General features: G+C 41.4%; 1 protein-coding gene across 1 annotated transcript in view; it reads left to right on the top strand.

Annotated features, from left to right (window-relative positions):
• Positions 1-25,559, top strand: part of csmd3b (CUB and Sushi multiple domains 3b) — a 1,478,622-nt gene that overhangs the window by 489,471 nt on the left and 963,592 nt on the right. The window contains exon 3 of the mRNA XM_080194817.1: positions 18,763-18,970. Coding sequence (XP_080050943.1) covers positions 18,763-18,970 — 208 coding nt within the window. The remainder of the gene's footprint in view (positions 1-18,762; positions 18,971-25,559) is intronic.

Genomic DNA, 25,559 nt, shown 5'->3' with positions numbered 1-25,559 from the left:
GTTTCAGGATGAGCGCAGCCTGAAAATCCCATCCATTGATTTGAAAGGTCTCGTGAATCCATTACAGGAAATGTGCCTCATCTAAACCCTTTCAACTAGGACTGTCCCAGTTCATGTTGAGGAAGTGATATAATTATCCTATTATTACTCTTGCACACTCAGTGAATTATTTACAAATCTGTTCCTCTATTACCTATAACTGTTTGGGGGCCGACAATATACTCCCCACAATGTGACTGCCCCCATTTTATTCTTAAACTATACACACACAGCCTCATTTGAAGACCCTTGCAAGATTTCATCTCTCCTTACCGCAGTAATTGATTCCTTAATTAATGTGACACCACCTCCACTTCTGCTCCTCCTCTGTCTCACCTGAAGATCTTATGCCCCAGAATGTTGAGTTGTCGGTCATTGTCCCTCCCTCAACCACGTAAGGCAACAGCATCACAATTCCACATCTCAATCCATGCCCTGAACTCAACAGTTGTACCAATAATATTCTCAACATTCAAGTTGAAGCCATCACCTCACTTCATTGGAACTCAATATGACTGGACTCCCTCTGTCTTGGTTCCTTTACTATATTATGCTGTGTCCCTATTGAACTGTTGCTTTGTCTTCCTGCCTCCTGCCAAACTAGTTTAAACTCTTCCCAACAGCACGAGCAAACCCACCCACAAGAATGTTTGTCCCTTCTGGCTCAGGTGCAGATGGTCTCATTTGCTGTGCCACCTTCCCCAGAAACAGTGTCAGTGATCCAGGAATCTAAAATCTACCTTCCTGTAATATCTTTTTGAGCCATGCATTCATCTGCCCCTTTTCTTCTGTTTCTGTACTCGCTCGCACGTGACACTGGGAATAGCTAGAGATTGCAACCTTTGAGGCCCTGCTTTTCAATCTGCCATCTCGCTTCTTGAATTCTTGATGTAAAACCTCATCCTTTATTCTATTTAAAGCATTGGTAACAATATGCATCACAACCTCTGACTTATCACTACCAACCCCCACCCCGCCCTTAGGATGCCCTGCAGCCATTCAGTGACATTCCTGACCCTGGACCCATGGAGGCAACACAGCATCCTGGAGTCACACCAGCGGCCACAGAAATGCCTTATCTGTTCCCCTAACTCATGAATCCTCTTTCACTATCACTCCTCCTTCCTTCCTCCCTCCCCTCCTGGACATTGATGCTGCTTGTGGTGCAGAATCTTGGCTCTTACTGCACTCCCCTGAGGAATTAGCACCATCATCAGCTTCCAAAATGGAAAACCGATTTGAGAGCAGGACCCCAAGGGTTGGATAGTCCCAACCTGTTTCTCATGGATTGCCTGGTGGCCACCTTTCTTTCTTCCAGTCTCTTGAGATGACTGTTTGTCTCAATGTGCTAACCACGTAACTTTTAGCCTCCTGGGGCATTACTAACTTAGGACATTACTTGTTAAGGTGGCACAATAGTTAACACTGCTGCCTCACAGCACCAAGAGATCAGGGTTAGATTCTCAGCATGGATCACTGTCTGTGCAGAGTCTGCACATTCTTCTTGTGTCTGCATGGGTTTCTTCAAGGTGCTCCAGCTTCCTCCCGCAGACTGTAAGTCATGCTGGTTAGGCGCCGGAGTGTGGTGACTCGGGATTTTCACAGTAGCTTCATTGCAGTGTTAATGTAAGCCTACTTGTGACACTAATAAGTAAACTTTAAACTTTAGTTACAGTATTACTATTTTTTTTTCTGTAACTTATCCCTCTTGGGCTCGAGGCCTCCTGCCTACTTAAGTGGTGACCAAGAGACTAATAAGAATGGGGAACATAATGTTATTCACATCAGCAGAGAATAGAATTAGAGGAACTTAAGGGACTGAGAGCAGACAAATCCTGAAGACCTGATGGCCTACATCCTAATGTCGTAACAGAGGGAGCTGCAGAAATCGTGGATGCACTGGTAATGAGTTCCCAAAGTTCTCTGGAGAACAGACTTAGTGCTTTGGAATTTAACAATGCACCATCAATATTCAGGAAAGTGGAGAGAGAGGAAAAATAGGGAATTACAAGCCAATTAGCCTGACATCAGCTGTCAAGAAAATGCTCAAATCTCTTATTAAGCAAGTCTTAACAACGCACCTTGAAAATCATAATATGATCACTGAGTCTTTATGAAAGGACGGTTATATCTGACCAATTTATCAAAATTTTTCAGAATTTAACTTGTTTTGTGGATAAAGTGGAAGTAGTGAATGTAACACGTGAACTTTGCAACTTTGTCCAATTTGTCACACAAAAGGTAAGGCTCATAGAACTTGAGGTCTCATATCAGCATGGATGGAGGATGTTTGACAGTCTGGTATACAGAAAGGAGACAAACCAGGGTTCTAACCATTCGAGTGCGTCAAGAATCAGTGTTGGGTGCTCACCTTTTCACAATCTTAGTGAATTATTTGGACAAAGAGAAATATATCTAAGCTTCTGATGATATAAAGCTAATTACAGAGATATAGATGTTCGCGGAGATGGTAATACAGTGGTAATTCCTCTGGGTTAGTAAACAAGAAGCCCTGTCTAATGAATTAGGGATATAAGTTCAAGTCCAACAATGGCAGCTTTTGAACTTGAATATCAATTAATAAGTCAGTATTATGAAGCCGGTTTCAGTGATGGTGACCACAGCAGCTGTCATCAATTGCTGGGCAAACCCACTTGGTCATGGCCTTCAGGGAAGGAAATCTGCCATCTTTACCTGGTCTGGCCTACACATGTGACCCACAGCAATGTGATAGAGTCTGAACTGTCCTAGCTTAAGGTCAATCAGGGATGGACAACAAATTCTGGCCTTGCCAGTGACGTCCATATCCCATGAAAGAATAAGGGGACAGGTTAAGTGAGTGGACAATAACATGGCAGGTGGAGTATAATGCGGGGCAGTGTGATGTTATTTACCTTGGTAAGAAGAATGGGAAAGAAGACGATTTTTTAAATGTTCTAATTGTTGATGTTCAGGGAGACTTGGGTGTGTTCCCAGGGGAATGTAATGGGAGAGCATTTTGCAGTCCCAAAATGAGACCAAATGGAACTGAGGTGACTGAAGTAAATTGATATTGAGCGATGCTGGTAGAAGCCCTGCCTTCATTTCCAGCAGTGCACATTTTGTGGAACACAGGTGAGGGCACAGGCCAGGAAGACCACACCTCGTATCAGTGAACACCATAGTAGACCTTTTCAAGATTTCCATCATACAGGCCAGCTTTCAAAGCCCTCCATAATCCTACTGACTGAGACGAAATGGGCACAGCCATGGGGACAGAGCAGAAAGGCAAGTGAAAGGATGTTTGGGGTCTTAAAGGTGTCATTGAAGGCATACTCATGTTAAGGGAGGTCAGTCAGTGTGGGAGGGAGATGAAAATAGGGATGGCTCCATCAAAGGCCAAATTCTGGACAGCTACCCGTTTTGATGGACCCTCTTTAGGGTCCAGGAGGCGCTGCACTGCATTTTGCAATGCTCGCCTCTGAGGCTCAGACCCGTTGTTCGCACTAAGGGATCATTTGAACTCTTCAAAAGCAAAATGGCAGCCGCTGTGGGTCATTCAACAGGATCACTCCAGGGCCGTCAGCCACGGTTCCTGCCTGACGTCTGCCGATTGAGGACAGACTCTGCTCCAGCATGAAGTGTTGTCTTCCGCTGGGAAAACCCAGCAGAAGACCGCAGCCTTGTGACAGAGAAGAGGTCAGGATGATGTGAATGGTGCCTCCTCCCAATTTGGCCCAGAAAATTACATTCAGATTTGGCATCAACAAGAGAGGCAAATGATGATATTGCAAGGAGACTGGAGTATAGAAACAAAGAAAACTTGGTACAATTGTGTAACATTTTAGTAACAAAAATAGAAAATACTGGAAAAGCTCAGCAGGTTTGACAACATCTGTGGAAAGAGAATAGAACCAAAGTTTTGAATTAGGATGGCCCTTCGTCAGAAATAAGACAAAGATAAAAAGGGCAAGATTTATATTATGAGGGTGAGGAAGAACTGTAACCGGAGAAACAAAATGTAAATTGGTATGATAATGGTTGAGGAAAGTGCAAAGAGCGTCCATGAAGAGATCGGAATGTACGAATGGCAGAACAAAGGTCGAGATTGTTAACAGACAACATGAGAAATGTGGCAGTTGACCCTGGGGGGTCGGGGGTTTTGGAAAACAAGGTGGAGAGCAAGATCTCAGAAGTGGAAAAATAAACATTTGAAGTAATAAAAATGGGCGATTTAAGATGAAGATTGAAAATTAAATGAAATAAATTAGATGAAGGTGGAGGAGACAGTTCATGCTCAGAAGTTGTTAAACGCAATGTTCAGTCCAGATATCCGTAATGTGCCCAATTGGAAGATGAGGTGCTGTTACTCTGGTTTGCACTGGGATTTGCGAGAACATTGCAAAAAGCCAAGGATGATCATGTGGACAAAAGGGTGGTGTGTTCAAATGGCAAGTGACAGAAAGGTCACATGAAATATTGCTTCACCTGCAAAGAATCTTAGGGACGTGGGGCGGTCATCAGGGAAGGAGGTAAAGGGGCAGGTCTGGCTCCTTTCTACAAATGCATGGAAAGGTGTCATTGGAGGTGGATGAGGCATTGGGTGTGATGGAGGAGGGACCAGGGTGTCCCGCAGAAAACAGTCCTGCAGAATGCTGTCAGGGTGTGTGAAGGCAAGGTGTTTGAGCGGTGACATCGTGCTGGAGTTGGCAGAAATGCTGGGGAATGATCCTTTTGAATGTGGAGATTGGTGGGGTGAAAAGTGAGGACAAAGGGGACGCTATCCTTGTTCTGGGAGGGAGGGGGTGAGAGCAATGTCCCGGGAGATTTGTTGAACATGGTTGAGAGTGCTGTCAACCACAGTGGGTGTTAAACCGTAGTTTAGGAAGAAAGAACAAAGAATGGCAGTGCCATTATGGAAAGTGGCATCATCAGAACAAGAGGTGGCAGAGGCAAAGGAACTGAGAAAATGGAATAGTCCTTATGGGATTTGGGGTTTGAAGAGCTGCAGTCAAGATAGCTGTGGGAGTCAGTGAGCTTGTAACGAACACTGGTGGACAGTCTGTCATCAGAAATGGAGGCGGAGAGATCAAGGATGGCAAGAGAAGAGTCAGAGATGGATCATATGAAGATAGCATTTTAGTAAGCTTGCCTCATGAGTATTTTGCACGGCTTTGGCCTTCATGATTAAGAAAGGATATATTGAAATTGGCACAGTGAGTGTTCGTTAAATTGGTTTCTTTGATTCCTGTGGTGAGAAATGGAACAAATTCCACCTGTACTCTCTGGGGTTTCGGATAAATGAGAGAAGGTTTCATTGAAACGTACAGGATTCAGAAAGGACTTGATAGGATCGACACTGAGAGGTTGGTTCCCCTTGATAAGTAAACTGGAACACATGGGTACAGTCTCAAAAGGAGTCAATTATTTCGGACTGAGATGAGTAGAATTCTCTTAAGATTTCTCAGAGGGTTGTTAATCTTAGGAATTCTCTACACCAAAGGATTTTGGATTCTCCCAAATTGAGTCTATTCAAGGTTGAGATGGATGAATGTTTGATCTGAGTCGAGATGCATATGGAGCGGTTGGGAAAATGGAGTTGAGGACCATCAGTTGTCATTCTATTGAGCGTTGGTTCAAGCTTGGGTCATACGCTCGACTCCTGATCCTATTTCTTAAGTTCTTATGTAAATATTGACTGTTAAAAAGGTAATCTGGTCACTAAATTTGGTCTTTTTATTGGTCAAGATCTGATGTTATATGTTTTACATTACAATCTTTATTTTCAATATTTTACCCTTGTGATGTTGGCCGTTTGGAGAATAAATTGGTATAAAGATTTGAGGAAATTATTTTGGCCAACTTGATTGGTTTATCTTGGTTGCTTTTGCAAACTGGCCTTGTCTCTATGAACTTCATGAGTGACGGTTTTTAGTTCTGTTTCCTACTTGCTCGTCAGTACCAATGATTGTCTCAAATTTTATATTCGTACGAGAGTGACAGTCATTTTCAAAACATTTGCATTTTAAAAATTGTGACTATGAGATAGTACAATGGACAAGGAATAAATGTTCTTTGATTAGCTTGGTACATATATGTTATGATGACCATGAATGCCATGGGGGATTATTGATGAGCTTCCTTGTTGAGCGAAGAGAGGCTCACACAAAGAGAAGCAGTCATCAGGGGTTTTAAACCTACTGCTCAAGCCGGACCCGCGTAATAGGTCCAGAGTTGTCGATTGTCTGTCTGTAATCCGCAGGCATGGCCCTTCTCATGGTGCACAATTGGTGACAGGAGACTGGTGTTTGGCTGAATTACTACAGTGGCGACGAGGAGAACTTATTTTCCAGCTCCGACAGCCTCTGTAAGTCAAGAATGTTCTCTTGTAAGAAGAAGCCATTATACCTACATGAGCCCCATGACATCAGCGGCCAAGAGTGGGCTCAATATACAGAGGAGATGTGTTACTTCTTTCATGCAATAAACAAGAAGTGACATTGTTGACAGCATGCAGAGCACTGACTTATCCAATGGCCCGACTCAAAAACTTTTAATGAACTATTAGACCTGTTTTAAAAAAAACACTACAACCTGCAGTCCTCTATGACGCCATTATACCTTTAAGAAATGTATTTGAATTATGTTCCCTGCAGTCTGTAAGCAAGCCCTTTTATTTGTTTTTATTATTGGCCCCTTGAGGTCTGTAGTGGCATCTTTTATTGCTGCTTAAATTGTTTAAATGGAGTTTTGTTTATTTTTAATCTGGGCCTAATGTACTTTCTGGGTGTTTGACCTTTTGTGAATTGTTGTGAGAAGTTTGATTGACAGGTGAGGTGGGACAGTTTTTCCTCTCTCCCAAGAGTTCTTTTACTTTCAGTTTTGGCTGCTGGCTCGTTAGAAGCTATTGGGCTCCAGATTGAAAAGCAGTTTTTCTGTGTCACTCCCTCATGTTGGAAATTGAGTTCTTGGTGGTTGGATGGCTCGTAATTAGAGGCAAGGATTGCCTCTATCTCTTGATATGGCTTGCTGGTTAAAGGCGAGAGGCCAACAGCAGCTCTATCTCTACCTCAAGGTCCATTGGAAGTTACAGGGCTGAGAAGACAGAGTTTCAATTCTCGATCCAGAGGACTAATTCACAGCAGGTGTTGCAGAGCTTGAAAAATTCAGCATCACGTCAGCATCCTTGTTTTCTGTGCTAAACCTGGGACCGGTGTATATTTGAAAGGAGGTTTATTTGGTTGGAAGAGGACAATGCACTGTTGAGGTTTATTCAATATCATGGTTGTTTTTCTCTTGTTTGTAATTGTAAAAAGTTCTTGCTAAATTTCTTTCTATGTGTTAACTATATTCTTAACTCAACTTTGTTTGATAAAAGCTTTACTTCTAAAAAAGGTAAAAGGGTTACTTCAATCATACCTCAAGTGAAACATCATCTGCTTACTCATGTCAAATTCCAAGTGTGAAACTTATGGGTGAGATGGACTTCATAAAACACCTTAGAGTTTGTGTCCTGGATTATAACACTTCTACAATCCTACAGTGATATTGCTTCAACATGACTGGGAAAATTCCTAGGGAGCATGACACGTGTCTCTGGGTTTGGTCGTGTAAATTGTCCGAATGTTGCGACCGTCTCTTCATAAAATGTTGTGAGACTGATTGGTATGTGGCACAAATGACCTAACCATTCAAAAGAAACTATTGACAGAACCTAATTTGGACTTAAATAAAGCCACTGAAGTAGCCTTATCGCTTGAGAATGCAGGAAAAGGGGCTCAGAAAATATAGGGAGCATCAGGCAGCAGTGTCCTCCAAATACAGGGAGGGATCTCATGTAATCAGTTGTGAATGCAGAGTGTTTGTGTAAAAGGATCCCTTCCGGTATACCAACCTTAATATTGTCACCTGACAGTCAAGGAAAGACAGCAATAATGCCAAGGGTATTTAAGAACATACTCCAGAAAGGTACAGTTGCCAGATGATGGGTTATTGCAAGCACTGTCAAAGGGCACAGCCCAAGGCGAAATTTCAGGAACAGGCAAAGTATGTGCTGCCTAGTAAAAATACCGAGGCTGGTACCTGTCCACATAGTGCAGTTGCCCTCCCTTTGAGAGACAGGGACAGAACAATTGAATTGTATCATCACAAGAAAAATTGCCCCAATGATGGTAGAATTACTAGTGATTGGCCATTCGTTGAAGATGGAGGTGGACATGGGAGCTACAATGTCAGTTATCGGAGTACAAACATAGAAATGTTTCCGGTCTGACATCTAAATCTTAAGGTTGGAAGATATGATGGCCAGACTAGCCCCCGACACGGGACCCGTTACACATGAAAGGCACCAGTAACTTACAATGATCAGCTCATTGCCCACACATGATTATACAGGGAAACACATTAACCTTCATGGAGAGAGATTAGCTGTGGCTGAACTAGTTGGAGATCCTTCAGGCTCGGCTTTGGGGGACCATTCAAAAGTATTAGTGAATACTTTTAGTTTCCCGAGAGGGATGGAGGAAAAGTAAAGGGAGCAAGGCCAAGATCCGCATTTATCCCAAGGCTACATCCAAGTATTTCAGAGTCCAGTTGGAGAAGCTGAATGAGGGTTAGAGTTATCTTTTGATATCAAAGAAAAGGGAAATCTTCTGTGAGGAGCATTTTGTTGAAATGAGCATCCAACAGGATCATCCAATTTGGAAGATAATTACCTCGGAGATTTCACAGCAGGTTAATAGATAGAAGTAAGACAGTGGATAGGCCAGTTTTTCTGAGTCCATTGCATATGAATTTGGCTTACTTTGTAATTTCAGCTACTTAATAGCTTATCATGAAAATACCACAGGATGATGGAGATTGTGGTGTCGTGATAATGTCACTGGGCTGTAATCCAGAGGCCCTAGCTAATGCTTAGGGAAGGGTGGCACTGTGACATAGCGGTTAGCATTGCTGCCAGGGACATAAGTTTTATTCCGGTCTTGGGTGACTGTTTTGGAGTTTGTACATTCTCCCTGTGTCTGTATGGGTCTCCTCCCATAATCCAAAAACGTGCAAGCTGCATGGATTGGCCATGCTAAATTGGCTTTAGTGTGCCAACATGTGTAGGTTGGGTGGATTAGCCATGCAAAATGCTTGTGAATAAGACAACGAGGAGGAGCTGGGTAAGCTGCTCTTTCGGGGAGATGGTGCAGACTCAATGGACCAAATGACCACCTCCTGCACTGTTGGGATTCGATGGTTTGATAGGTGCCAGTTCTTATTCCAGCACAACAACTGGCAGAATTTAAATTCAATTAATAGAGCTGGAATATAAAAAGCTGATCCCAGTAATTAAAATGAAACTATCATAGATTGTTGTAAAACCCATCTGGTTCACTAATTTCCTTTAGGGTAGGAAATCTGCCATCCTTACCAGTCTGGCCTACATGTGACTCCGGGCGCAGAGCAATGTGGTTGACTCTTTTTTGCTCTTTGAAATGACCTGGCAAGTCATCTCAGTTCAAGAGCAATTAGGGATGGCAATAAATTCTGGTCCAGCCAGTGATGGCCACATTCCTTGAAATAATTTGTAAAAATCTCTTCCAAAATAATTGAAAATGAAGGAGCGTTTCAGTGAAAACAATAGTTTAAAAAAGTTATGATTGCTACATGTTCCTTCCTCCAATAAAAGAACATTGGACAGCTAAGTACAATCATTACTTGTCAGTCAGATGCCACTGATAATTATTTTGAGATTTCCATAATAGATTGAAGGTGTATAGGAGGTACTCTCAAAATAAGATCCGAAATTCAAATCTGCATTTGAAAAATCCTTTTTAATGTTTCTTGACAGTGTGTTTCTGACACTTAAATCTCAAGGATTTGTCATGTACACTGACAACTTTAATAGTGACACAGCATCAAAGCTTTACTCCCACATTATACTCAATTACATCCCCTTCATACATTAATTCAACCATTCTCCCTTCCATTAGAAACTCCTGTTGCTCATTTCTTATTCATAATCTCAACAACAGTCAGTTACACAAAGAAGCTTTGAGGAAAGTAGGCTTAGCCTGGATGGAACAATTATGTCAACTGGTTCTTCTGCTTATTGTAAGTCTTTGGTACGGATAATGAGTTACGAGGTAGAATTTTGGGGTGAATAATCATTCCTGTGTCCGAATAGCTCGGTACATCTTTTTCTGGTACGGTGATGAAGGCAGAGCATGGGACAGCACAGGAGGCCGTTTAGCCCATCATACCTGTTCTAGCTCTCTGAAAGAGTGACCCCTTAGTATCACCACCCCCCCCCCCCCATCGCTCTTTCCCCATAGGCATGTGAATTATTCCTTTTTAAGTGGAGATCCAACTCCCTTTTCAAAGTTATTATTGAATCTACTTCATCTACTCTTTTGATCTTGCTCCAGTCAATGGAGGTTTGGCTGAGCGCCGAATTTTTCTCCCTTGCTTGAAACGACGGCGGGGCACGAAAGGCTGGAAAATACCAGCCTCGATCTCAGCACCCCACTGAGCTTTAAAAAAAATTCTCCATGTCTGTCCTTCGTTTCCCAGAAGTTATTTTAAATCATTTAGTAACCAGCTCTCCTGCCAATGGAAACAGTTTCTCTCCATCTACTCTATCAGAACCTCTCAAATCTTATGTGATATTAAACCTCTTCTCTGCTCTGAGAAGAATAATCAGTTTCTCTCGTTTTCCCAGTCATACAAAGCCCACATCCCTGATAAATTACAGTAAAACTTCTCCACAATCTTAATATTTTTTTAAAAATGTGGCACCATTATCTTTCAAAATGAAAGATTTTCAAGTTACAAACATGTCATATGTTTTGCTGTTTGTTTTCTATTTATGGTTATAATTTTCAGGCAGTTGTCAATAAATGCTTTGAATTTTATGAATTCTTACTTTAGAGTACAAAGATTAAATGTAATTTGGAGATTAAGAGGTCACATAAATCACATCTTAAATTTGCAAGTATTATAATAATGTTTGCCAAATAAGTTGGGAAGTGCTTATACGTGAAGAAAATAAGGAAGATAATCATAGATGGAAAAGTTGACCTTGTCTATATCTTCTCTTCTTGTCAAGCCAAGCTGAACTCTATCAGAATTAAGTACTACAGCTGACGAATGCGATAGAGTGGAACAAATAACCTTTAAGCAAGTGGCTTTTCTCTGCACAAAAGCATTCCCCTTGGAAACAAATTTACCATCAGTTGGACCAAGATTTCAAATTTGCTCCTGAAATCCGGTACCACAGTGATTACATGTCGAGTCTACTGGATTCCATAAGCAATTAATGCAAATAGAAAATTCTATTATAGAGTTCATTCTATTATGATTTATAATAAAAATGACACCTAATGTTAGGAACTGAGGCAGTGACCATGAAGAACGGGTATATTTTACACTCTGATGATGTGCTCCTTTCAATGTTTTAATAATAAAGATTTATTATTGGTTCCACTTGGGAATTAGAATTTTATTTATGGCTCATTATATTTTGTAGTTCTATCAGTGATTTGTCAGTAATGGAAGACTATCTTTCTGACTGAAGGTCAGTTTATAGGTCTATAAAAGAGTAGAATTTTTCCCGAATAAGAACCAACATTGGTGAGTTGTTTTTACGTGACCAGGAATAGCCATGAATCTATTATTTTTATATGAGGTGGCAGTTTGAATTGTATATATTTTGTCAATTCTGATTTCTTGTATCAGGTGATGTGGACTATATGGATAAGTTGTTTCAATCACAGTTCATTGCTACTTAAAGACGTCCCTGAACATGATTAATTGTACAAGATGACATGATAAAACTCCATTTTGTGGCTGAGTACTATCAAATGATCCAGCATCTAATTAGGCCATTTGGCCCATCATACCTATACCAGTACTTTGAAAGAGCAGTAAGTCAGTCCACTGCCCAATCCTGTCCCAATGTCCCATAATTCTTTCATTGTCACGAATGTATCCAATTCCATTTGGAAAATTGTTAATTAATCAACTTCCACCTTTCTTTCAGGCAATGCAATCCAGATCATGATAACTTCCTGCACAATCTTTATCCTTTTCATACCACCTTTGGTTTCTCTGCCAATCACTCTAAATCCGTGTCTTTCGGTTATTGACCGTTCTGTGCCTGGAAAGTGTTGCTCCTCACTTAGTCTATCAAAGCCCTTCATGGTTTTTGAACAAGTCCTCTTTCTCTAGTTTCATTTGAGACAAATCCCGCTGCACTTTCTCGAAGGCTTTGACATCTTAAAGTACAGTAACTGCAATTGAACATAATTCTTGGTCATTCTTGCTGAGGCTGAACCAGCTTACTTTTTATATCAAGGTTTAGCATAATCGTCTAACATTTTTTTCTGCCTTTATGAATGAAACCTGGGCTTGGCTTTTTAAAACATTCATAACTTATCTTACTCGCTTCAAAGATCCCTGTATATACATCAGATCCCTCTTCTGCACAGGCTTGAGAGTTACACCATTTAGTTTATGTTACCACTTGTCATTCTTCCCGCCAAAATTCATCACTCTACACATTTGCCATTTATCAATCCATTTATGTCCTTCTGAAATCAGTTACTGTCATCTATATTGTTTACTACATTTCAATATTTCATGTTACTGCAAACTTGGAAATGATGTCCTCTATACTCAAGTCTAGCTGTTAATATATAGAAAAATTGCCCCAACAATGATCCTGGGAGACACTTCTGTCCAGTTTGAAAGACAACTGTTCGCCACTACCCCCTGTTTCCTGTTCTCTGCCAAAATTGAATCCATACTGCTGTTTACACTCCTATGGACATCAATTTTACCAAGTTTCTTATGGCACTTCATCAAAAAGCTTTTGAAATTCCATATACACAACATCAACCACATTATACTTATTAACCCTAATACTGGCCTTGTCAACCATATTGTCCTCATCAATAACTTCATTATTTGCCTATCCTTATCCAAGTGCACGTTAATTTCAACATGGATTTGTGTCATGTATTTATCCACCACCAGTATTTGGCTTATTGGTCATTGAGGGATCACCCTTTCCACTCTTTAAACTCGGTGTGCGCTGTTTAAGATCCTCCGGATCATCATGCAGTCCCCATGCATTTATTACATTTTGACCTGGACTGCTCCTCTATTTTTTTTTACTCTAACTACATAAATATTGTTTATGGTCCTTCATTTATATCAAACCTGTCTAGTATAATAGCTTATTTGATCAAAAATATCATTTCTGCCTCTCCCCCCACTGCCCCAACCCCACCCTCAATTTTTTATTTCCCTAACTTTGCTGGATATTTCGCAAGTTTGAATATTAAGCATCTTTCCTCCTTTACTTTGAGCTAGATCTCAAGAGTCATTATACAGAGAAGCATGTGGTGACTTGTGCCTGAAACTCACCAACGTTATTTATTACCCTACATGTATTTAAACATATGCATAGAAAACCTAACTTGTACTGGTAACTATTTGCCCATGTTTGATTTCTTTTTTCCCCCATCCAATTCTGAACTCTTGTTCTGTGCTACTTTTTCACTTAGTTCTCGGTACAAGTTTTGTTTCTCTTTTTAATATTTCATTCTGCCGCCCATCCTCCTGCTAAACAAGAATGTGAATATCCCCCATTCCAGACAATATTATTTTTCAAATGAGAAATTGTCAAATCAGGGAGATGAATTTTTGCCTCATACTTCATTGCTGATCAATGGGCTATGTTCTGAACATTCGTTACTCACTGACTTGCAAGAATGCGCATCCCTTTATCTCTGGTTCACCTTCCTTACCCCATCTGATATTTCACTGCCTTCAGCAGTTCTAGTCAATCCAATCAGCCAGCATTATTTTTTAACATGGATTTATTCATTTCTGGGGATTCTGTTTCTCTTGTTAAATCTTTTAAATATTTTACATGTGAAAAATTAATTAAGAGAATCTCAAAAATGTAATTTATTCTACTAATTATATCTGCTCAGTATATTAGCAGTGAAATAAGTTAAAATTTTTAGTTACCTTTCAAATGCTCATATTTCTATTGCCTGCTTTACTGCTTAATAGTTTGCTGGGTATTTTTCTTTATAGAGATGGTTATGTTAACGTAACTCTTGTTGCAGTTAATTGAAAGACGCAAAAACTCATACCTTTAAAGCAAATCATGTCTTTATTAAAAAAATGTAAAAAAAATCTTTACTTATGACTGCTAAGGACTTGTTCTCTGACACTGTATTACAAATAAATGCTTTGATTCCCCTATAAATCTACTATCATAAGTTTACAAACATAGATTTTGAATACTTGTACTTACCGAATGGACATGTAGTGGTTCTCCACCCACTGGTGCTGGTTAGGTGTGGAGAAGGGTCAGATTTAATCCATCTTAAAGCTTGAGGTTTCCTTTTTTTTGTTTAATTTAAAAACCCCAATATTTATCCTCGAAGCTTGGCTGGAAAACGTGGATTCCTACACGTAGGCATTGATCATAGGCGCATCATTCAAATTATAGTTTGGATTATTGCAGGCTGCCTGACCTTAGGACATTTGTCCTCAGCCTTTTTGATTCCATTTTGTATTTGGTTCTTGTCCATTTGATTGATCAGAAGGAGTTTGTTATCAGGGATGTGTGTTGTTTCCATCCTGTGGATTAGTCATGGTCAGCTTCTCCCTTGAAAATAAGAAGGATCCAGAATCCTGCTGACTTTATTACCCGTCATAAAACCAAAGACATTAGTTGCACGTAGATAGAGAAGTCTGCACACTTAAAGCCTGGATTTAAAACCTCTTTTCTGAAGTTAGCCATTTTCCCATCAGGCCATAGTAGTATCCTTTCTTTGCTTGGCCATTTTGAGCTCATCAGCTATAATTTATCATGAAAGAAGAAAGAGACGGGGCAAACTGGCTGTGGAGAGAATTGTAAGCGCATAGAAGAGAGTGGTGAATCTGTGGAACTCCTTGCTGCAGAAGGCTATGGAGGTCAGGTCATTGACTGTCTTTAAGACAAAGTTAGATAGGTTTTTGATAAGGTGATCGGGTTTCTGGGGAAAAGGCAGGAGAATGGGGATGAGAAAAAGGTCAATCACGATTGAATGGTGGAGTTGACTCGATGGGCCGAGTGGCCTAATTCTGCTCCTATGTCTTAGGGTCTAATCCCCTTTCAGGTGCTATTTTTCTTGACAAGAAAATCTCTTGGCCTTGAGACCAAGAAGAAAATCATGTTTGTTACACATGCTTGCAATGCAGCAATGGGGCAATTTTCAATTTTGTCAGCATTGAATTTTTAAGATAGCTTGAAGACCAAACAATGGACAGAATTGAATGATAGGGGATTCAGTTGTAAGAACAGAAGTGTGTTTCTGCAGCTTAAAGAGACTCCAGGATGTATGTTAGCTCCCTGGTGTCAGGGTCAGAATGTCACTGGCCACAAGGCATTCTGATGCAGGTGGAGAAACAGACAGAGATCATGGTACATACTGGACCAATGATACCGGGAGAAAAAGGGATGAGCTCTTGTAAACAGAATTTAGCAAGTTAGGAAGTAAATTAAAATCCAAGATCCAAAGGATAGTAATCTCTGGATTACATCTGGTGCAATGTGCCAGTGAATTTAGAAATTGCAGGTTAATCGTATGGGGACCATTTTCGAAAACAGTGAGACCTGTACAAGGCGGACAGTTTGTACCTGAACTGAAATGGTACTGGCGTCCTTGCGGGGAGGTTTGCCCATGTTGTTGGGGAGGGTTAAAACTCATTTGGAATGGTTGTGGGTGCCTGAGAGAAGGTTCAACAGGGGAAGATGCACAGCCAGAATTGGAAAAAAAAACAGCAAGCTAGTCAGGAAGGCACATAAGTTAGAGGCTAATTAAGACCCAGGGGAGATTGGCAAGATTAGTTGGTATTTACTTTAATGCAGGAGTCTGACAAACCAGGCAGATAAGTTGAGAGCACAAACTAGAATATGGAGATATAATGGCATTGCTGTCTCTGAGACATGGTTTAGAGAGAGGCAGGACCGGCAACTCAATATTTCAGGATATAGGATCATCAGGAGAGACAGGGAATGAGATAAAAGAGGAGAAGTGTCACAATTTTGACCAGGGAATCAATTACAGCAGTAAGGAGGGGCAACACCTGAGAAGGTTCTTCTAAAGAAGCCATGTGGGTAAAACCAAACAGGAACAATCTCATTGCTGGGTGTGTTCTCCTGGCCCCCCGCCGAACAGTCCAAAAGGAAATAGAAGAACAGAAGGGCAGCATGGTAGCACAGCGGTTAGCACTGCCACCTTAAGGTGTCAGGGACCGAGGTTCAATTCCGGCCTCGGGTCGCAGTTTGTGTGCAGTTTGCGCATTTTCCTGTGTCTGCAGGGTTTCTTCCCACAATCCAAAGGTGTGCATGTTGGGTCGATTGGCCTTACTAAATTATCCCTTAGTGATAGGGACTACGCAGGGGAAATGTGTCAGGCTCTGGGGATGGGGCCTGGGTGGGATTGTGGTCGGTGCAGACTCAGTGGGCCAAATGACCTATTTCTGCTCTGTCGGGATCCTATAACGTGTCGGCAAATTTCAGAGATGAGTAAAAGTAATAAAGGAGTGATAGTGGGGAATTTCAACTTCCCGAACATCAACTGAGATAATCAACATGTGAAAGGTTTAAAGGAAGAAGAATTATTAAAATGCATCCAGGAGAAGTTTTTAAGCCAGAATGTGGAAGGTCCAATAAGAGAGGGGACGGTCTTAGACTTGCTTTGAGGTAACTCAGCCAAGCAAGTGGCTGCAGTATCGGGGGGAGCATTTTGCAGACAGCCATCATAACTTAGATTCAAGATTGTTACAGAAAAGAACAACAATGGAGCAGAAATCAATTCGCTAATTAGTAAGTTCAGATATGATTTGGCTGGAGTGTACTGGGGGCAGACACTAATGGAACAGTGGGATGTCATTCAGAAGGAAATACAGCGAACATACTCCAATAAAGAAAAGAGGTGACACCAATAAACCCAGTGAACCGTGGATATCGAGGGATATACAGCATTGGATAAAGAGAAAAAGGGAGGCTCATGGCAGAATAGAATACAGCAAATGAGAATGATGGAGTTATTGTGGAGAGCAGGGTCATGAACTAGAATATGCAAGAGGGAACTTTAAAAATAAATTCAGAGAGCAGAAAGGTGACATGAAAGAATATAGGCAGGTGAAACAAAGGAAAATTCTAAGTTGTTTTACAAGTACATTAAAGGTAAAAGTATTACCTGGGAAAGAGTAGGGCCCATGAAAGATCACAATGCATACAGCCGGAGGGCACAGGGAGAGTTCGAAGATTTCCAGGTGAAATGTTTCCCAAGCTGTTGTGTGTGGCAAGGAAAAATATAGCAAGGGTGTTAGCAATAATTTTCAATTTCTCTCTGGCCACCAGAGAGGTGTCGGAAGGACTGGACGACAGTCAGTGTGAGAATGGAGGAAGGGATAAATCGGGAGACTGCTGGCCATTTAGTCTAATCTCAGGGATGGTTTTTAAATTTTGAAGTTTATTTATTCGTATCACAAATAGGCTTACATTAACACTGCAATGAAGTTACTGTGAAAATCCCTGAGTTGCCACTCCCTGGCGCCTGTTTGGATGACCTGAGAGGGAAGTTAGCATGGCCTGTCTGTGCTGAGCACCTCGATGACTTTATTAGTCACTCCTGCAGGAAGGCATGACCCTGCTCTCCCCAATAACTCCACCTCCACCCCACTCATCTCTCTGCCAGAGCTTCATCCCAGTGTTCCTGCAGCCTGGGCAATTGATGCTGTTTCCAGTGGCACAGCTGGATCTTAAGGGCTGCTGAACAAATGATCAGCTGGGATCTCTAGAAAGCAGCATCATCATCCTGAAAGCCCCAGGGACCCCAATGGACGGTGGATTAAGTGCCTGGTTGAGACTTGTAGGTGGTCGGGGGGGGAGTGGCCACTGCAGGGCTGTCTCCAGCTGGGGGACTGGGCCACCACAGCAGCCATGAAATTCAACCAAAGTGGCTCTGTCTGCTCAGTCAAAAATGCCAAGGTTTCCTCCAAAGCATCACTTTGCCATTAACGTCAACTTGGATGCCAAATGGAAACTAGTTTTAGACATCAGGCTTCAGATAAACCCATTTATAATCATAGGGTAAATATACACCCTGCAAAGAAATCCCGTTTCAGGTGCATAAATTGGAAGCATTCAATATTTGCTTTGAAAATGTTCCGTTGTTCAGTAGGAGATGTTGCATTTGCTCTCCAGGTTTGGCTTCTCATCTTCCATTCTCAAGTTTCTGTTGCTCGTATCCTGAAGTGGCAGGAAGTCAAGCTGAGCCATCACCCTGATGATGTTAATCTACACTGGCTTCAGGTCTACTGACCCTTGCACTTCCAAGTTTGGGGGAACAGTTAACATGGGCAGCAATATTTAAAAGTGATGTTCAACAAATTAATTCCCCTCCCACCTCACCTTTATCTTTGTGTTCAAATCTCTCCTTCGCCTGAGACTCAATGTTGATGACCATCTTCAGCTACCAGGCCCCACGCTTTGGAATTCCCTCCTTAAATCTGCTCTCTCTCTCTCTCCTCTTTTAAGAAATGCCAAGCTTTTGACCACCTGTGCAACATATTTCTCTTGCAAGCTGAATTGAGATGTTTTACTGTGTTCAAAGCACCATGTAAATGCATGTTTTTGTTGTACACTAATACTAGAAACTGAACAGCTGATTTTCTTTTCCCAAATAGCTGAAGATGGCTGTGGTGGAACCCTGCAAGGATCCAGTGGCATTATTTCCAGCCCAAACTTTCCTGGCGAGTATTATAATAATGCGGACTGCACCTGGACTATTGCTGCGGAGCGTGGGGACACCATTTCTCTCATTTTCACAGATTTTCAGCTGGAAGACAAATATGATTACTTAGAAATTGAAGGGTCAGAGCCACCATCGATATGGTAAGTGGATAACCTTTCAGTTTCCCAAAAGGAAGTGTTAAAGTATAATTTCCAGTCTTCCAACTGTTGCTTGTCTATGTTTCTATTCAATGAAAAGTATCTGTTATGAGGATAGATTGGAGAGGTTGGAACTGCTCTCCTTGGAGAGGAGAAGGCTAAGAGGAGATTTGATAGGGGTGTTCGAAATCATGATGGGCTGGACAGTGTAGCTGGGGAGAAACCGGTCTCCCTCATAAAAGGATCAAGAACGAGAGGTCACAGAGTTAAGCTGATGTGCAGAAGAAGCAAATGCATTGTGAGAGAAAAAAAATTTTCACATGACGATTAGTTGGTTAGTCAGGAATACACTGACTGGAAGAGTGGTGGAGATGGGTTCAATCAAAGCATTTGAGAGGGCATTTAATGATTATTTGAAGAGAAACCAAGTGCACGTGAATGGTATTAATGCTCTTGAAAAGAGTTGGCGCTGACAGATGGGCAGTGTAACAATTCTGAGATTCGGTGATATATTTTGGAGCGAAGAATGGTAGTAATTTGTATCTCCTGCATTTCTTTAGTTTGATCTTGAAAATTAACCAGATTATTCTCTTGGGCAAGAAGGGAACTTGAATTTACATCAGACAGTAGCAGGTTTATGAACTACAAACCAATAGTTAATCTGTTACAACATCATCATCTACCTTGATTGAAATACTAAAATTCAGTTGTACCATTTGAGCCAGATTTTAATTGACCTGTCGTGTTATTTTACTGATGTCTAATCAACTGATGTGTCTCATTGCAATGGTTGTTGAAATGGTGTCCGCAATACTCTCGCTCATTTCTGATGCACCCACTGCAATTTCCAGCTTGGTGAGCGCTTTTGTGTGTGTGGTGTAACGAGTGAGAACCAAATGTGGATCTGTCAAGAAGGTGGATTGTAATGTCACTAAGCATGGGATTAAAATTTGACTTCAGCACTGTCACTTTAGGCCTCGCCGCTCTAGCTAACAGCCTCTGTTAACCCCGCAGAGCTGAACGTGCATTTAGCAGCAGGATGAACCTTTGACCAACATGATTTAAAGGGACCATTAACAGCTTTCAGGTGAGTCAGCTGGTGCACGGGTTAAGGTCTGCAATGCATCACCTGAGTGTGTGGTGGAGGCAGATTTAGTCGAGGCCTTAGAGAGAGAATTGCAGGGAAGTGGGGAAAAGGCAAGACAGTGAGGCTTGGTGAGTTACTCTTCCTGAGAGCCAGCACAGATATAACAGGACAAATAGCGACCTGTAACTATCTTATGATTTTGTATTTTCTGTTTCATCTCTGGCTGTTGTGGAATTGCTGGCTGCTTTGAGGACTGAACTGAGTGTCATCTTTTAAATTTTGTGCTCAAGCTCACCTAAACCCACAACCTTGTGGTTGAAAAGTGAGAGTGCTACCAACTGAGTCATAGCTGACAGTAATGACAAAAAGGATGGCCATGCAAGGCAGCTACTGTCAAAAAAATAAGGACAGTGTTTATGATCTGAAATGATTGAACTCCATGCTGAGTCTGCAAGGTTGTAAAGTACCTAATTGAAAGACTACGTGTATTTCCTTGAGCTTGTATTGAGCTGCATTGGAATAGTGTTGGAGGCTGAGGACAAGAGAGGTCACCGTGTGAATAACAGTCAACAGGAGGCTCAGAGTTCTTGCTCCTGAATTTAGATGTTCTGCAAAATGATCACCTAATGTATATTTGGCTTCTCTAATTTTGAGGCGAGTGCAGCAATGGAATATAATGATAATTAGTGTGGGTTCACGGTGAGGTTGCTCTCCTGGATTTGGTCCAGGCCTATATGGGCTGCTGGCATTGCCAACTGAAAAACCCAGTAAGCACAGGAATGGGCACTAAAAGCCAACTTAGTTGACAGTAATTGGCCTTAATTACATTCCCGTTGCTTCCCAGCATGTCGCTGATCCATCCTTGAGCCATCTTCATCCAGAATGCTGGCATTCAGGACTATGGCCTGTCTCCAATCGAGACTGGCTTTTTTGAAAATCCTGTCCCTCCTACCTACAGACATGATGGTAATAGTACGGTCATGCTGGCAACTGCACATGCAGGAAAGCTGGCCAGGTTCGGGGCCTCAATTTTGAAGCTGGCAGGAGAATTTACCTGATGTGGTGGAAGCCCTGGAATGAAACAGGCTTAAAGCATTTGATGGGCAAGGGGTTGGGGGCATCTGACTTGGCACCCATCCACTTGTCAGGTGACTGCAGGGCCTTCCTCCTCCCTCTGGCCTCTCCCCAGTCACCCAATCACCAACTTCCCACTCCCTGTGCCCCCTCTCCTCTCAGCCCTTGGACCCCAAAACTGACTTTGCCGTCTAGTACCAGAGCTCTGGCATGTTGAAAAACTTCCTTTTCTGTCTATTGCAATTCATGTCACTGCAGGGACAAGAGTGTCCCTGGCCAATCAAATTGACTAGCAGCTGCCTAAGATGTGGCTCCTTCCTGAGTGAGGGGTGGAAGTCCTATCTGCGGCCAACTGATGCTCACTTGAGCACGGAATGGCTGCAGGACAGTCAGAGTCAGCAGGGGTGTGGACCTCACCAACACATCGAGAATATTCAAACCATGGTCTTATTGATTATTGGAAATGGCTGAAGGGGCCAAGTGGCCTATTCCTGGCCCTGTGTTGTTTCTGCTTTTCTCGTTTGTTTTCTGTTCAAGAGAGGTGATAGGAACGCTGTGTTGAAGTGTTAGGCAGATAAATGGAGACGGAATATTTCACTGCTGCCTGGGTTTGGTTGTCAAAGGGCCTGTAGTAATGAATCCATGTTTTACAAACGATGGCAATGGTTCACATCATCAGGACTATTATCTAGTCCTGCTGCAGAATGTGTCTTTCTACCTCCTGCCATCTGAGGAAGGACAGGGTGGGACTGCGTTCCTTCACCTGATGCACAAAAATCTGGGAGTTTGAGTCACTGTTTGGCCTGATACTCAGAAAATGTCAGCACTTCCTTCAGGATAGTAACAGGAGACTATACTTTATAACGGTGTTGTGGCCACCATCAACTATGTCTTCTGTAGGAATCAGCTGCCTCTCATTGAAGATTTGTGAGTAGCCTGGCAATTAAATTTAAATGAGCCTTGGTTATCAGAATGGTTCAGATTTCACACTGATAACAGGGCAGCCTGACTTGTCTGGAGATTACCTGTCCGAAATCTATCTGAAATCAAAATCTATCCCAGTCTCGTTATCTCTCATCGATCGTCACCTTCCTTCTATGGTAATATTTTATTACTATTTATTTTAGTTAAGCTTTTGGTTTCTATTCATACCAGCTTTACTAATCCTTCCTTGCTTCTGCAGTCTCAAATGTAGCCTTTGTTCAACCCTTGGCGTATTAGTTTAAATCCTATTCCATTGCTGTATTTACCCTCTCCCCAGGGACGTGGATGCCAGTTTGGTTCAGATGTTGACTGCTCCTTTGATTATAGGTTTCTCTGATTCCAGAATTTATTACAATGCTCCAGCAATGAACCTCACTCTCTCTCTCCCTCTCAGTAGTCCTGTAGCCAATTGACCTTCTTAATCATCTTCTCCTGAACCCTGTGCAGAAAATAGCACAGAAAGCAATCAGATATTACTTCTCTTGAGTTCTTGTTCAACAACCTATTGACTCTCCCTGCTAATGCTGAAACTTATTTATATGTACGTTAATGATTCCTAAATTGACCATGATTTTTGCTCGCTTGCCCTCTGATACCTTCAGCTTCTCCACTTGTTCTGTAAAGCGGCAACACACAATGTTACAGCTGGATAAAAGTCCCATGACGGCCAATTCTTGCACTGTTGCCATTATCCTAACCCAATGCTCAGGTCATCTTTAGCTTCACTATGTTACCGTGTTGCTTGGAGCTAATATTATTTGCATCATGTCATTCTATTTCATACTTATCCAGCATTTAAGTAACTTGGAGCATTCCTGCATACAAGTGCAACTTCCTCTGCTGCCTTATGTGATGGTCTCTCCCAGTTCATTTTCTAACCCTCCATTCTGAACGATCTGACATTATCTTTGGGGTGGAAGGAGGAACCCAATCCAAAAAAAATCAAATGCCGGAATTCTACCACCGTGCCTGCCACAGAATCGGAACAGTGGATGGGCGGACAATGGTAACATAAGTTGACCTCAGGTGGGAATTGCTGCTCTTGTTCGAGTGAGGCTGTAAAGTCCCATCCTGAGCGTGGGAGAATTAAGTGAGAATCTCCCCTGGCTCCAAAAATATGTTGTGGTTGCACGGTGGACTGAATCACCCCGAACCACCCAGCGAGAACCTCACCGGTTTTCTGCTGGGGACAACATTTCGAAATGTTTTGGGAGAATTCCACCCATAGGCTCTGAGTCAGAACTGGAAACATTAAAGTCACCGTTAGTTTGTGAGCACTTTGTTAACCAATGAACAATATGGTTCATTATCGTGTCCGAGGCAGAACAGGGACACTGTGGAATGCAATATTTCACTTGTGAAGATTGGAAATGCCTGACCGAAAGACTTTCGTCAGCTAGTAATTACTGTTTTGCTCATTTGATGTCCAGTTGACTGATATATTCACAGGTGTGTGTCAACGCAATAAGCCGGCAAAAAAAAATGGAATGATAAATCTGCAGATTTAATTAAAATATAGCTAATCTTCAAAGCCGACTAGATGACCTGAAAATTACGTGGGAGTCAGAGGAATATTGTCAAGGCATGTGGCAGCGCGAGCAGCTGTGTGTACTCCAAATAAGCAAATGATTTGAAAGATGCCATGCAAAAAAGGAGGTTTGGAGTTCCATTGGTGTACAGTAGCTTTCAATTATCTTGAGGAATTATTGCAATTTGCCTTTCGTTCAATTCAATAATAACAGGCAATATAATTAACTTTAAGATTTGTAAGTATGAATTCATATTACAAATGTAGTGGCAGTATGAATTGGTCTTAGTTTGCACCACTGCTGCCTTTAATGGTGTAATTCCAGCCTTAACCCTGAACCACCACCCAATTTGACACTGAAGTGAAGCAGAATGAGAAGGAAAGAGCCTCATTCTACCTTGGAGCCTGGTTTTTACTAAATTATTCTGCACTGCCGCAAAATTAAATGCACATTCTTTACAGAGAAATTGATTTTTTGTGACATCACATTATAGGGTAATAACTAACTACTATTTTGCATCATAGGCTACTAATAAAATCAGAATATTATCCCTTGGAGTTATTGTTAATTAGCATTTTTTAAAAATGTGGCAAGTTAACAAGGATGAAAAAGATAGGGCACATAAAATTGATTGTGGGTTAAGAATGTTGCAATTGATAAAATAATTTCTTATGATCCACATCTGTAGGGGGTTTTCCACAAATGTACAACATTAGGTCGAAGAAAATGTATTGACTGGAACTGTACCATCCTGTCTGCAATGGGAATTGGAGCAGGTGAGGTGCAAACCATAAAAAGGTCCATTGACGTTTCGGGTAGGATTTTCCGGTTTCAGGATGAAGAAGGCTGTAAAATCTCACTCATGATATGGATAATTCATTGAAAAATTACAATATCAATACATGCTTAGTAATATATAATGTATGCAATATGTTTACAGGTAAAGTTTGCTTACATAACCAGTGGATTTTTAGGACCTGGGTGGGAATTGGTCAATGGGCTTAATGGTTTTCTTCTGCACTGTAGAGATTCTACAATATAAATTATAAAAATCAGTTCGAGTTAATTTGACTGTGTCTTGTGCAACATAACTTCTGCAAGGAGGAGTGGACGTGTTTCAATGTTAATCCATAATTCTAAAAAAGAAGATTGGCTCTTAATTGCAAGTTATTATTTATTTGCCTTCTCTATGAATATATCAACAATTAAAAATGTGGAACAAATTTTTGTTACTTTGATTATTTTCTATTATGTTGCACTTCTAGAAGACATTTAATGCTGCAATGTTCCCAAGTGCGCTCCCATATGTATCAACACTTTGCCACCTCTTAATTAGTGGTGGTGGAATTGTAGAGCAATTTGGTTTCCACAGCTTAACTGCTTCCAGTCATATGCTGAGAGCAGTTCTATCCCTCAGAATATACACAGAAATGGTTTGTAATTATGCTTGTTTGGTATAATTAAAAAAATGCAGGTGGAATGTGAAAGCACATGTTAATTCTACATTAGACATATATGATGGAGTAGATTTACATCCACAACATCTTCCACTTCACTGAGTTGTTAAGGCTGATATCGCCGTAATATTTAGCCTGACCTACAACAATCTACTCATATGAATGCTGACACAATACTCAATGGAAAATCTTAATGGAAAAGAATTGTATCAGATTTTACTAAAATAATTGTGCACTGACATTCTGTTGTTGGTAAGAATTTTGGAGACCGATTCAGAATTCTGTCTAATGATAGAATCGTCCAGTGGCTCTGACATCCAACATTATGAACTGCTGCAAAAGGTTAGTCATGGCACAAATTGATTTCTGCCTCCCAGATTGACTGGATCCACTACAGTCCGCCTGTTGCTGAAACAGGTCAACAGCAGATGCCATCTCCCTGTGGCCCTACGCTCAACCCT

The sequence above is a fragment of the Carcharhinus amblyrhynchos genome, chromosome 8 (genome assembly GCF_965287045.1).
Source record: "Carcharhinus amblyrhynchos chromosome 8, sCarAmb.v2.hapA, whole genome shotgun sequence".
Classification (NCBI taxonomy): Eukaryota; Metazoa; Chordata; class Chondrichthyes; order Carcharhiniformes; family Carcharhinidae; genus Carcharhinus; species Carcharhinus amblyrhynchos.
Note: the sequence above shows the minus strand (reverse complement) of the source record. Positions and strands in the feature narration are given on the sequence as shown.